The 13,514-nt window shown below is 43.1% G+C and overlaps 1 protein-coding gene across 1 annotated transcript in view; it reads right to left on the reverse strand.

Annotated features, from left to right (window-relative positions):
- Window positions 1-882: 882 nt before the first annotated feature.
- The window catches only part of LOC126947193 (matrix-remodeling-associated protein 5-like), a 44,107-nt gene continuing 31,475 nt past the window's right edge, over window positions 883-13,514 (reverse strand). The window contains exon 6 of the mRNA XM_050777920.1: window positions 883-3,197. Coding sequence (XP_050633877.1) covers window positions 1,289-3,197 — 1,909 coding nt within the window. The 3' untranslated portion in view covers window positions 883-1,288. The remainder of the gene's footprint in view (window positions 3,198-13,514) is intronic.

Raw genomic sequence — 13,514 nt, forward strand, 5'->3', positions numbered from 1 at the left:
AGTTTCTTTGCCTGTTAAAAAGGTGTAGAGAAGGTAATCATTGAGAGAAGGTGAATGAAAGTGATTTTTTCAACCGCTCTGATGGAAACCCAAATTCATGTGACCCTCTTTTGTCCTCGAAAATAGCATTGTCATCACTGCCTGGTTTTGGGAGCATATTATTTTATTATCAAGTGTGCAGTATATTGACCCTAAAATTGCAATAAAGTAGTCATGGAAATAACAGGTCTTGTATTATTCATGAGCACAGACTGACTCATGGCTGGGGAAGAAGCAGCCATCTTAGACCAGATGGACAGCTCAGATACTTCAGAAAAGTTTCTGGGCTTTTCAGGGAAGACTCTGGATTCAATTCTGTAAAGTTATGGTATAGTTTTCTCCTTCTTTTCCTCTCACCTCTCCTGAGCATAGCTTTCAACAAAAACTTTGCATACAAGGAAATCTAATATCACAGCCTTCCCCACTGCAAGGTTCCTGGAGAAGGTAATGTAATAATGGTTACTGAATTTGAAGGAGATTGGAGAGGAATTTTTAAAAATTGTATTTCTGTGTCTGCTGTAATGTATACAAGTCTTTTAAAGACCAGTAATTTATTAATGAGACACCAGGTATTTCTCCTAGTCTCATCTGATTTGAAAGGGAAATATATATAAAACATGATATAAAAAGTGAGTTCCAGGAAGAAATAAGTTATTTTTTTAATATATAATTGTAGTTGTATGTATGTAACTCTGAATTAAAAAAAATATATATATATATACATATCAATCACTCTGGTTGTAAATCCTTATTGGACAAGCTGGAGTTTTGAAGTGAAAGAGGAAATAACTGAAAGATGACTTGTCAATCTGGAACAAAGTCTATCATGTAAAAACTGCAGCAGGTTAACTAGGTGATGCGTCTTTAATGGGGTAGTGGGGGATTGTTCGTGTCTATGGTTTATTTTTGGTGAATGTTCTGCAGATATCCTATGGACGCTTATGAAGGCAGTTGAGTGGCATTTGCAAAAAAAGAAAAATTGCAGTCAGAGCACAGATACCGCGAATGAAGCCTCTGGAATGATGTAAACACAAAAGAAAGTTCCCAGCGAGGCTGAGCCCTCCTTCTGGTGTCTGTATTGCTTCCTTTTCCCAACAATCGTAGATCAAGTTCAACCTCAACTTGAAACCCACAGGGGGCCACCATGCACTATGACACATTATGTAAGAGCTCCGATTCCCCAGCCTGACTTCCCGTACAAACCGCGCTTTGTTGTCAGTTCCTAAGCAATCATTCTGGAATCCACATTTCAGAAGACATGGATGTAAGTTGTTTTGGAGTCACTGCCAAGAATGTTTTTTGCCATGCACTTGTAGAAGCCGGCGTCTCTGTGTGTGGCATGCTGGATGGTCAGTGATCCCTGGGGGTGAAGAAATCTGTTTCCATACAGACGAGCCTGAACCCCTGCCTTCAGATGCGACTTATCCGGCAACTCCCACGTGATGTCAGCTTTGGGAATCCCCATAGCCATGCAGTTCAGTTTCACGGTGTTCCCGGGCCGGGTGTAGATGACGGGGGTGGGCTCGCTGGTGATCCGGGGAGGATAGGCGATCACAATCACGGGGATGCTGGTGACCGAAGGGCCGTACTCCGTCTCCATCCTGCATACATAGGTACCCCTGTCAAACACCGAGGCCTCACGAACCGCGAGGGTGCCATTGTCCAGAAGGGAAATGCGCCCCAGGGCTTGGGGGCCCTCCAGACGCATGCCGTTGGGGAGCGTCCAGGAGAAACGTCCCTGCCCAGCCCCGGGAGGGGTGCAGGGGAGCTTCAGGGTCTCACCGTTGATGATGCTGACCAGGTTATGATACTGCTTGTTTGCTTCTGGTTTCAGCCCCACCTTCAGGGAGACCAGCCTCTCCGTGTGACCAGCGGCGTTGCGGGCCACGCAGCGGTAGGCCCCGGCATCCACCGAGGAGAGACCGCTGATGTGGAGCATGCCGTCAGCCTTGTGGTAGAAGCGCTGCAGCTGCTGTCCGCTCTGCAGATCGGTGCCATTGGGAAGGACCCACACCAGGCTGGGTGTCGGGCTCCCCGCGGCAGAGCAGTTGAGGCTGATGGTGTGGCCCGCCATGGCCGTGATCTTCTCGCTGATCGGGTCGTGGAAGATGGGTTTCTCCATGGGCTCCAGGACAGTGAGCTGCACGATCAATCTGGCCTCCCCTCCCTCGTTGCGCGCCATGCATACTAGCTGAACGGAGTCGCTCTTCCTCAGACTCCTGATGTCTAGGGAACCGTTGCCATGGACAGTGACCCGATTTCCATAGTATGGAGCTGGCAGAACCACACCCTCGGGAAAAGCCCATAACACCCTCGGGGTGGGGATGCCTTCAGCTCTGCAGTCAATCAGTTTCCGACTGCCCCCGGCTGCTATCTCCCGCACAGTGGTGATGGGGTTGGGGCTACCGTTGATTTTGGGTGGCTGGACATTGACGTGAATCCACACCGTCTTCCTATCCTCTCCGGCGCTGTTCCTGACCAGGCAGGTGTAGTTGCCACTGTCAGAGCGCTGGGCTTTCTGAATAAGGAGAGTGCCATCTTGGTATATCTGATACTTCTCAGAGGCGGTGGGGATCACCCGGTTGGTTGGGGACAACCAAGTCACCTTGGGCATGGGTTCTCCTTTGGCCTCACAGGCTACAGTGGCCACGTCTCCATAGGGCACCTGAACCACCAAGTAAGTCTTGTTCCGGATGGTGGCAGGTGCTGTCACCACCTTGACTCTGACTCTCATCTCGTCCTTCCCGACCTGATTTTCGGCAAAGCAGGTGTAGTCTCCTTCCTCCCTCATCCCCACTTCGTTAAAGTAGAGCGTCCCATTGTTGAAGACGACATAGCGCTTGGTGCGTCCACCGCTGTCATCTGACTGCATGAAGGAGTTCACCAGACTCCCATCCGGGAGGCTCCAGGAGATCTCAGGATTGGGAAGCCCGGTGGCCACACAGTCCACTTTCAGGTCACCCCCATAGAAGACTTTGTGGTCGTTCTCCTCCTTGTGCTCAATCTTGGCCGGTTTCATCACCACATTCACCTTGAGCACCACGTAGTCGTCACCAACCTTATTTCGAGCTACGCACAGGTAATCTCCAGCATCTTTGTCCGTCACTGATTTTACCACCAGGGTCCCGTTGGCAAACACCTTGATTCTACTATCAAAACTACAGAAAAAAAGAAAAAGGAGTAGATGTCAGTTTCCCAAATGCTCTACTGTGGCATTAGGTCACTGGAATAACACAAAAATAGTTGGTTCTGTGATGCATCAGCCCAGATGGCTACTATTGCAAAATGCCCAATGGTTTTTACAGCCTGGAGAAGGTTGTGGAAAGTGATTGCAAATAAGAACTCCCTGTTGAATCAGATGTTAGGTTGGCCTGACCATGGGTTCAAGGACATGAAACATAGTCAAAGACATCAATCCTATTCCTGCAACTGTGTGTGGATCAAGTATTTGCATGGTGGTCATTACAGAGGTCATTGTAACAACAAAATCAGATAAAATGCTACAGTCATGGAGATGGTGATGAATCTGAGTCAACCTCATAAAGATGTTAAGTTCTTCCTGGAGAAAATGCTTTACACACGGTTTCTAGTCTTGGCAATTTCTTTCTCTCTCTCTCTCTCTCTCTCTCTCTTTTTAAATCTGTTGTATCACAGTTTTGGGCCAGAGTCAGAAAAGCAACTCTAATCTAACACGGTCATGTAATTATGGTTATGCCCAGAGTTTCAAGGCTAAAATTGGGCTCTTCAGAAGATGGCACTATTGGTGTAACAGGTTTTCTAGAATTTGTAATTGAAGCTGAGTAACACTCACTAACTAAAACCTCAAGGCTGATGTATCATTCTTCCCCATGAAGTCTAAGCACTGCTGAGTGAATAATTACAAAAGGGTTTAAGAGAGGCAACCTACAAAAGATGATAGGAAAATCTTCATTACGTACGTAAGAGTTTTAGAAATACTGAAACATCCTTTAGTTATTCAGAACTGTTATGTTGAATTCCAGTGTAAAGATTGAGAAAGTTCTCACTTTTAAAACTGTCCCTATTGAATTCTGAGTTACACATACACTATAATGGGAGCCTTAGTATTTCCTAAATACCACACTTTCTTTGTTTTGAAGAATTGGGGTCTTGCTTTGTCACCCAGGATGGAGTGTAGCGGTGCAATCATAGCTAACTGCAGTCTTAATCTCCTGGACTCAAGGGACCCTATCGTCTCAGCCTCCTGAGTAGTTTGGACTATAACCATACACCAATATGTCTGGCTGGAAAAAAAGGTTTTTTTCTTTGTTTGTTTGTTTTTGTTTTTGTTTTTTGTTTTTTAGAGACAAGATCTTGCTATGTTGTCTGGGCTGGTTTTGAACTCCTGGACTTAAGTGATCCTTCTGCCTTTTTCTCCCAAAGTGCTGGGAATACAGGCATGAGACACCACACCTGGCAACACTCCATTTTTCTGATGACATGTCTAAGACAACGTCATAGATCTTAACAAAATGAGCCGCTTGTGATTACATTCAACCTAATCATTGTAATCAAAGCAACAGTTAACAATGACAAAATATACTGTTTGTGGGTCATCAGTGAGAATCAGGTAATGTAACTCAGTAAGGAAGTTAATAGATGTGGGGCAGGCCAGGACATTTTAATGTGCCTTGGAGTTTGAATCTAAAAAGGAGTATGATAGCATGTATCTGTTAAACATTCTGTGGCTTCCATAACAGTGACCCCAGTCCAGTTGCCATCAGAATAAATGAACTGAGCAAATCTGAAAGCCACAGATGCCTATGCATCATGAGGGATTCGACTTCAAGAAACAAAGCTCTGATATTTGTTTTCGTTTTCGTTTTTTGAGATAGAGTCTCACTCTGTCACCCACGCTGCAGTGCAGTGGCCTGATCTTGGCTCACTGAAATCTCTGCCTCCTGGGTTCAAGCAATTCTCCTGCCTCAGCCTTCCAAGTAGCTGGGACTACAGGCATGTGCCACTATGCCCTGCTAATTTTTGTATTTAGAGTCGAGACCAGGTTTCACCATGTTGGTCAGGCTGATCTTGAGCTCCTGACCTCAAGCAATCCACCCATCTTGGCCTCCCAAAATGCTGGGATTACAGGCATCAGCCACCACACTAGGCCCAATATTTTTATTTTTATTTTTAAATTATACTTTATGTTCTAAGGTACATGTGCAGGTTTGTTTCATATGTATACATGTGCCATGTTGGTATGCTGCACTCATTAACTTGTCATCTACATTAGGTATTTCTCCTAATGCTATCCCTCCCCTGCCTCCCCCCCTCCCAACAACAGGTCCCAGTGTGTGATGTTCCCTTCCTGTTTCCAAGTGATCTCATTGTTCAATTCCCACCTTTGAGTGAGAACATGCTGGGTTTGGTTTTCTGTTCTTGTGATAGTTTGCTGAGAATGATGGTTTCCAGCTGCATCCATGTCCCTACAAAGGACATAAACCCATCCTTTTTTATGGTTGCATAGTATTCCATGGTGTATATGTGTCACATTTTCTTAGTCCAGTCTGCCATTGATGGACATTTGGGTTGGTTCCAAGTCTTTGCTATTGTGAGTAGTGCCACAGTAAACATACGTGTGCATGTGTCCTTATAGCAGCATGATTTATAATCCTTTGGGTATATACCCAGTAATGGGATGGCTGGGTCAAATGGTATTTCTAGTTCTAGATCCTTGAGGAATCGCCACACTGTCTTCCACAATGGTTGAACTAGTTTAACAGTGTAAAAGTGCTCCTATTTCTCCACATCCTCTCCAGCACCTGTTGTTTCCTGACATTTTAATGATAACCATTCTAACTGGTATGAGATGGTATCTCATTGTGGTTTTGATTTGCATTTCTCTGATGGCTAGCGATGATGAGCATTTTTTCACCTGTCTGTCAGTTGCATCAATGTCTTCTTTTGTGAAGTGTCTGTTCATATCCTTTGACACTTTTTAATGGGGTTGTTTTTTTCTTGTAAATTTGTTTGAGTTCTTTGTAGCTTCTGGATATTAGCCCTTTGTCAGATGAGTAGATTACAAAAATTTTCTCCCATTCTGTAGGTTGCCTGTTCACTCTGATGGTAGTTTCTTTTGCTGTGCAGAAGATCTTTAGTTTAATTACATCCCATTTGTCAATTTTGGCTTTTGTTGCTGTTGCTTTTGGTGTTTTAGACATGAAGTCCTTGCCCATGCCTATGTCCTGAATGGTATTGACTAGGTTTTTTCTAGGGTTTTTATGGTTTTAGGTCTAACATTTAAGTCTCTAATCCATCTTGAATTGATTTTTGTATATGGTGTAAGGAAAGGATCCAGTTTCAGCTTTCTACTTATGGCTGGCCAGTTTTCCCAGCACCATTTATTAAATAGGGGATCCTTTCCCCATTCCTTGTTTTTCTCAGGTTTGTCAAAGATCAGATGACTGTAGATGTGTGGTATTATTTCTGAGGGCTCTGTTCTGTTCCTTTGGTCTATATCTCTGTTTTGGTGTCAGTACTATGCTGTTTTGGTTACTGTAGCCTTGTAGTATAGTTTGAAGTCAGGTAGCGTGAGGCCTCCAGCTTTGTTCTTTTGGCTTAGATTGTCTTGGCTATGTGGGTTCTTTTTTGGTTCCATATGAACTTTAAAGTAGTTTTTTTCCAATTCTGTGAAGAAAGTCATTGGTAGCTTAATGGAGATGGCATTGAATATATAAATTACCTTGGACAGTATGGCCATTTTCACTATATTGATTCCTCCTATCCATGAGCATGGAATGTTCTTCCATTTTTTTGTGTCCTCTTTTATTTCACTGAGCAGTTGTTTGTAGTTCTCCTTGAAGAGGTCCTTCACATCCCTTTTAAGTTGGATTCCTAAGTATTTTATTCTCTTTGAAACAATTGTGAATGGGAGTTCACTCGTGATTTGGCTCTCTGTTTGTCTGTTATTGGTGTATAAGAATGCTTGTTATTTTTGCACATGGATTTTGTACGCTGAGACTTTGCTGAAGTTGTTTATCAGCTTAAGGAGACTTTGGGCTGAGACAATGGGGTTTTCTAAATATACAATCATGTTATCTGCAAACAGGGACAATTTGACTTCCTCTTTTCCTAACCGAATCCCCTTTATTTCTTTATCTTGCCTAATTGCCCTGGCCAGAACTTCCAACACTGTGTTGAATAGGAGTGGTCAGAGAGGGCATACCTGTCTTGTGCCAGTTTTCAAAGGGAATGCTTCCAGTTTTTGCCCATTCAATATGATATTGGCTGTGTGTTAGTCATAAACAGCTCTTATTATTTCAAGATAAGCTCCATCAATACAGAATTTATTGAGAGTTTTTAGCATGAAGGGCTGTTGAATTTCGTCAAAGATCTTTTCTGTATCTATTGAGATAATCAGGTGGTTTTTGTCTTTGATTCTGTTTATGTGCTGGATTATGTTTATTGATTTGCATATATTGAACCAGACTTGCATCCCAGGGATGAAACCCACTTGATCATGGTGGATGTGCTGCTGGATTCGGTTTGCCAGTATCTTACCGAGGATTTTTGCATCAATGTTCATCAGGGATATACTGGTCTAAAATTCTCTTTTTTGGTTGTGTCTCTGCCAGGCTTTGGTATCAGGATGATGTTGGCCTCATAAAATGAGTTAGGGAGGATTCCCTCTTTTTCTATTGATTGGAATAGTTTCAGAAGGAATGGTACCATCTCCTCCTTGTACCTCTGGTAGAATTCGGCTATGAATCCATCTGGTCCTGGACTTTTTTTGGATGGTAAGCTATTAATTATTGCCTCAATTTCGGAGCCTGTTATTGGTCTCTTCAGGGATTCGACTTCTTCCTGGTTTAGTCTTAGGAGACTGTATGTAGGAATTTATGCATTTCTTCTATGTTTTCTAGTTTATTTGTGTAGAGGTGTTTATAGTATTCTCTGATGGTAGTTTGTATATCTGTGGGGTCGGTGGTAATATCCCCTTTATCATTTTTTATTGCGTCTATTTTATTCTTCTCTCTTTTCTTCTTTATTAGTCTTGCTAGCGGTCTATCAATTTTGTTGATCTTTTCAAAAAATCAGCTCCTAGATTCATTGATTTTTTTGAAGGTTTTTTTGTGTCTCTATCTCCTTCAGTTCTGCTCTGATCTTAGTTATTTCTTGCCTTCTGCTAGTTTTTGAATGTGTGTGTTCTTGCTTCTCTAGTTCTTTTAACTGTGATGTTAGTGTGTCAATTTTAGATCTTCCCTGCTTTCTCTTGTGGGCATTTACTGCTATAAATTTCCCTCTGCGCAATGCTTTAAATGGGTCCCAGAGATTCTGGTATGTTGTATCTTTGGTCTCATTGGTTTCAAAGAACATCTTTATTTCTACCTTCATTTCATTATGTAACCAGTAGTCATTTAGGAGCAGGTTGTTCAGTTTCCATGTAGTTGAGTGATTTTGAGTGAGTTTCTTAATCCTGAGTTCTAGTTTGATTGCAATGTAGTCTGAGAGATAGTTTGTTATAATTTCTGTTCTTTTACATTTGCTGAGGAGCGCTTTATTTCCAACTCTGTGGTCAATTTTGGAATAAGGGCCATGTGGTGCTGAGAATTCTGTTGATTTGGGGTGGAGAGTTCTGTAGATGTCTATTAGGTCCGCTTGGTGTAGAGTTGAGTGCAATTCCTGGATATCCTTGTTAACTTTATGTCTTGTTGATCTGTCTAATGTTGACAGTGGGGTGTTAAAGTCTCCTGTTATTATCGTGTGGGAGTCTAAGTCTCTTTGTAAGTTTCTAAGGACTTGCTTTATGAATCTGGGTGCTCCTGTATTGGGTGCATATATATTTAGGGTAGTTAGGTCTTCTTGTTAAATTGATCCCTTTACTATTATATAGTGGCCTTCTTTGTCTCTTTTGATCTTTGTTGGTTTAAAGTCTGTTTTACCAGAGACTAGGATTGCAACCCCTGCCTTTTTTTGTTTTTCATTTGCTTGGTAGATTTTCCTCCATCCCTTTATTTTGAGCCTGTGTGTGTCTTTGCATGTGAGATGGGTCTCCTGAATACAGCACACTGATGGGTCTTGACTCTATCCAATTTGCCAGTCTGTGTCTTTTAGTTGGCGCATTTAGCCCATTTCCACTTAAGACTAATATTGCTATGTGTGAACTTGATCCTGTCATTATGATATTAGCTGGTTGTTTTGCTCATTAGTTATTGCAGTTGCTTCCTAGCATTGACAGTCTCTTCATTTTGGCATGTTTTTGCAGTGGCTGGTACCAGTTGTTCCTTTCCGTGTTTAGTACTTCCTTCAGGAGCTCTTGTAGGTCAGGCCTGGTGGTGACAAAATCTCTCAGGATTTGCTTGTCTGTAAAGGAATTTATTTCTCCTTCACTTATGAAACTTAGTTTGGCTGGATATGAAATTCAGGGTTGAAAATCCTTTTCTTTAAGTTTGTTGAATATTGGCCCCCACTCTCTTCTGGCTCGCAGAGTTTCTGCCGAGAGATCCGCTGTTAGTCTGATGGTCTTCCGTTTGTGTGTAACCCCACCTTTTTCTCTGGCTGCCCTTAACATTTTTTCCTTCATTTCAACTTTGGTGAATCTGACAATTATGTGTCTTGGAGTTGCTCTTCTCGAGGAGTTTCTTTGTGGTGTTCTCTCTATTTCCTGAATTTGAATGTTAGCCTGCCTTGCTAGGTAGGGGAAGTTCTCCTGGATAATATCCTGCAGAGTGTTTTCCAACTTGGTTCCATTCTCCCTGTCACTTTCAGGTATACCAATCAAACATAGATTTGGTCTTTTCACATAGTCCCATATTTCTTGGAGGCTTTGTTCATTTCGTTTTACTCTTTTTTCTCTAAACTCTTCTCGCTTCATTTCATTCATTTGATCTTCAGTCACTGATACCCTTTTTCCAGCTGATAGAGTCAGTTACTGAAGCTTGTGCATTTGTCACGTAGTTATTATGTCATGGTTTTCAGCTCTATCAGGTCATTTAAGGACTTCTCTACATTGGTTATTCTAGTTAGCCATTCATCAAATCTTTTTTCAAGGTTTTTATCTTCTTCGCGATGGGTTCGAACTTCCTCCTTTAGCTCGGAGAAGTTTGATCCTCTGAAGCCTTCTTCTCTCAGCTCATCAAAGTCATTCTCTGTCCAGTTTTGTTCTGTTGCTGGTGAGGAGCTGTGTTCCTTTGGAGGGGGACAGGCGCTCTGATTTTTAGAATTTGCAGCTTTTCTGCACTGCTTTTTCCCCATTTTTGTGGTTTTATCTACCTTTGGTCTTTGGTGATGGTGACGTTCAGATGGGGTTTTGGTGTGGATGTCCTCTCTGTTTGTTATTTTTCTTTCTAACAGTCAGGACCCTCAGCTCAGGTGTCTTGGAGTTTGCTCGAGATCCACTCCAGATGCTGTTTGCCTGGGTATCAGCAGCAGAGGCTGCAGAAGAGTTAATATTGCTGAACAGTAATTGTTGCTGCCTGATCATTCTTCTAGAAGCTTCATCTCAGAGGGTTACCCAGCCATGTGAGCTGTGAGGTTTCAGTCTGCCCCTAGTTGGGGGTGTCTCCCAGTGAGGCTACTCGGGGGTCAGCGACCCACTTGAGCAGGCAGTCTCTCTGTTCTCAGATCTCAAACTCCATGCTGGGAGAATCACTACTCTCTTCAAAGTTGTCAGACAGGGACATTTAAATCTGCAGGGGTTTCTGCTGCCTTTTGTTTGGCTATGCCCTGTCCCCATAAGTAGAGTCTACAGAGACAGGCAGGCATCCTTGAGCTGCAGTGGGTTCCATCCAGTTCGAGCTTCCCAGCCACTTTGTTTACCTGCTCAAGCCTCAGCAATGGCGGGCACCCCTCCCCCAGCCTCGCTACCACCTTGCAGTTAGATCTCAGACTGCTATGCTAGCAATGAGGGAGGCTCCGTGGAAATGGGACCCTCCAAGCCAGGCACAGGATATCATCTCCTGGTATGCCATTTGCTAAGACCCTAGGTAAAGTGCAGTGTTAGGGTAAGAGTGACCCAATTTTCCAGGTGTTGTGTGTCATGGTTTCCCTTGGCTAGGAAAGGGAATTTCCTTCTCCCTTGCACTTCCCAGGTAAGGCAATGCTTCACCCTGCTTTGGCTCTCGCTCAGTGGGCTGCTTCCATATCCTGCACCCACTGTCTGGCACACCCCAGTGAGATGAACCCGGTACCTCAGTTGGAAATGCAGAAATCACCTGTCTTCTGTGCTACTCTTGCCGGGAGGCTGGAACTGTTCCTATTCGGCCGCCTTGAACCCCTTTTTAATTTTAAATAATCCCAACATGTAGGCAGGGCAGACTGCTCTTTGACAAAATGCACATGGTTTGTTCAATTACACTTTACTAAGAATAGAGTCAGAGTTTACTAAGAATGAAGTGACAGAAATAACACTTTATAATTTATTTAGGATTTATATGGAAGTATTAATAGAATGACTCAAAAATCCTACTGGAACTGCATTCTTGTACTGCTATCCATTCAAAATTACCTCCACCATGGCAACGTCAATGGAAAACAGTTTTCTTGGTGGCAGCACATCTGCTAAGCTGGAAGGCATTCCTGGGTATATTTGGTACATGGTTCTTCTTGACTGATTGGGCAAGCTCTTCAGGGTACCACCCAGCCATCTAAAGTATAAAATATAGGCAGGGGAAAGGCATTTCAGCCCTTTTCCTAAACTGCAAAGTGTCCTAGAAGGGCAGATACAACTGTGCAGAAGAAACTCTTGGACACTGATTTTGCTCCCACCATGGCGGGGGAACCATGGTGAGAGGCTTTCCTGCTTGAGTTGCTGAATGCTGAAGACAGCACAATGCTCCACCACGGCACTGTGAATTGAGTTGGACTCCATTTTACCTTTCCTCTACTGTCTGTGTCCTCTGTTTTTTAACACTTATTAAAGAGATATTAGCTCTTTTATGAATCTAGCTCAGGGTTTCTCAACCTTGGCACTAGGGAAATTTGAGGCTAGATGATTCTCTGTGATGGGGCCATTCTGTGAACTGTAGGCTGTTGAGCAGTGTCCCTGGAGTCCACCCACCAGATGCCAGTAGAATCCATCCCATCTGTAACAACCAAAAAATGTTGCCAGACATAGCCAAATGTCTCCTGGGAGTAAAATCTCCTTGGTTGCAAACAACTACCATAGCTAGCTAGTTAGTTAGATAGATCAGTAGACAGACTAGGTAGATTACATAGATAGATAGATAAGATAGATAGATAGATCGATAGATCGATAGAATAGATAGAGATGGATGGGTGGATGGATAAATGGATGGATAGATGGATGGATGGATGAAAAGATAGATACATAAGAGATAAGAATGGATGGATGGATAGGTTAGGTAGATAGAAATGGATGGATAGGCAAGTATATAGATAGACTAAAATTTTCATACTAAGATAGCATTTCTTGGGTTCAGCACTAGGGACATTTAAGGCTGGATGGAGGATTCTCTGTGGTGGGTCTGTCCTGTGCATTGTAGGGTGTTGAGCAGCATCTCTGGGCTCCATCCACCAGATGCCAGTAACATGCATCCCATTTGTGGTAATCAAAAAAATGTTGCCAGACATAGCCAAATATTTCCTGGGAAAAAAATCTCCCTGGTTGCAAGCAACTGCCATAGACAGGTAGGTACGTAGATAGATAGATAGATAGAGAGAGAGAGAGAGAGAGAGAGAGAGAGAGAGATAGTTATGGGTGGATGGATGAATGAATAGATACACAAGAGATAAGGATGGATGGATAGGCTAGGTATACAGGAATGAATAAATGAATGGATAAATAGATAGGTAAATGGATAGACAAAGTCTTACGTGCTAAGACAGGGTTACTTGATCTTAGCTGTATTAACATTTAAGGCAATATGAATGCTTATCTGTGGTGGGATGTCTTGTGCACTGTAGGGTGTTGAGCAGCATCCCAGGGCTGCAGTCACCAGATACCAGAAATACACCCTCCACCCCAGAGTCCTGATGACCAAAAATGTCTCCATACATCACCAAGTATCCCCTGGGGACTAAGGAACACCTGATACCTGGTTGCAAACCACTGCTATGCTTGATGGATGGATAGACAGACAGACAGACCAATGATAGACAGATGATAGATGAAATAGGTAGAAGGATGGATAGATGATAGATAGATAGATAGATAGATAGATAGATAGAATCTTTCATGCTAAGACAGAGTTACTTGGCCTCATCACTATGGACATTGAAGGTAAGATGGATGACTATCTGTGATGGGCCATCCTGTGCACTGCAGGGTGTTGAGCACTGTCCCTGGGCTCCACCCCAGATACCAGAAGCACCCACTGCCCCACTTGTGACAACCAGAAGTGTCTTCAGATATTGCCAAGGGTTGTCTTGGGGCAAAATCATCCTTGGTTGATAAGCACTGCCATAAACCTGTACACCTGGGAACTGATGGCACTTGATTAGAAAGGTGGCTTTCTTCATAGCCCGAGTACATTTTTATCATTTCAAGTGCACTATAT

This window comes from Macaca thibetana, chromosome Y, assembly GCF_024542745.1.
Source record: "Macaca thibetana thibetana isolate TM-01 chromosome Y, ASM2454274v1, whole genome shotgun sequence".
In the NCBI taxonomy this organism is placed as follows: Eukaryota; Metazoa; Chordata; class Mammalia; order Primates; family Cercopithecidae; genus Macaca; species Macaca thibetana.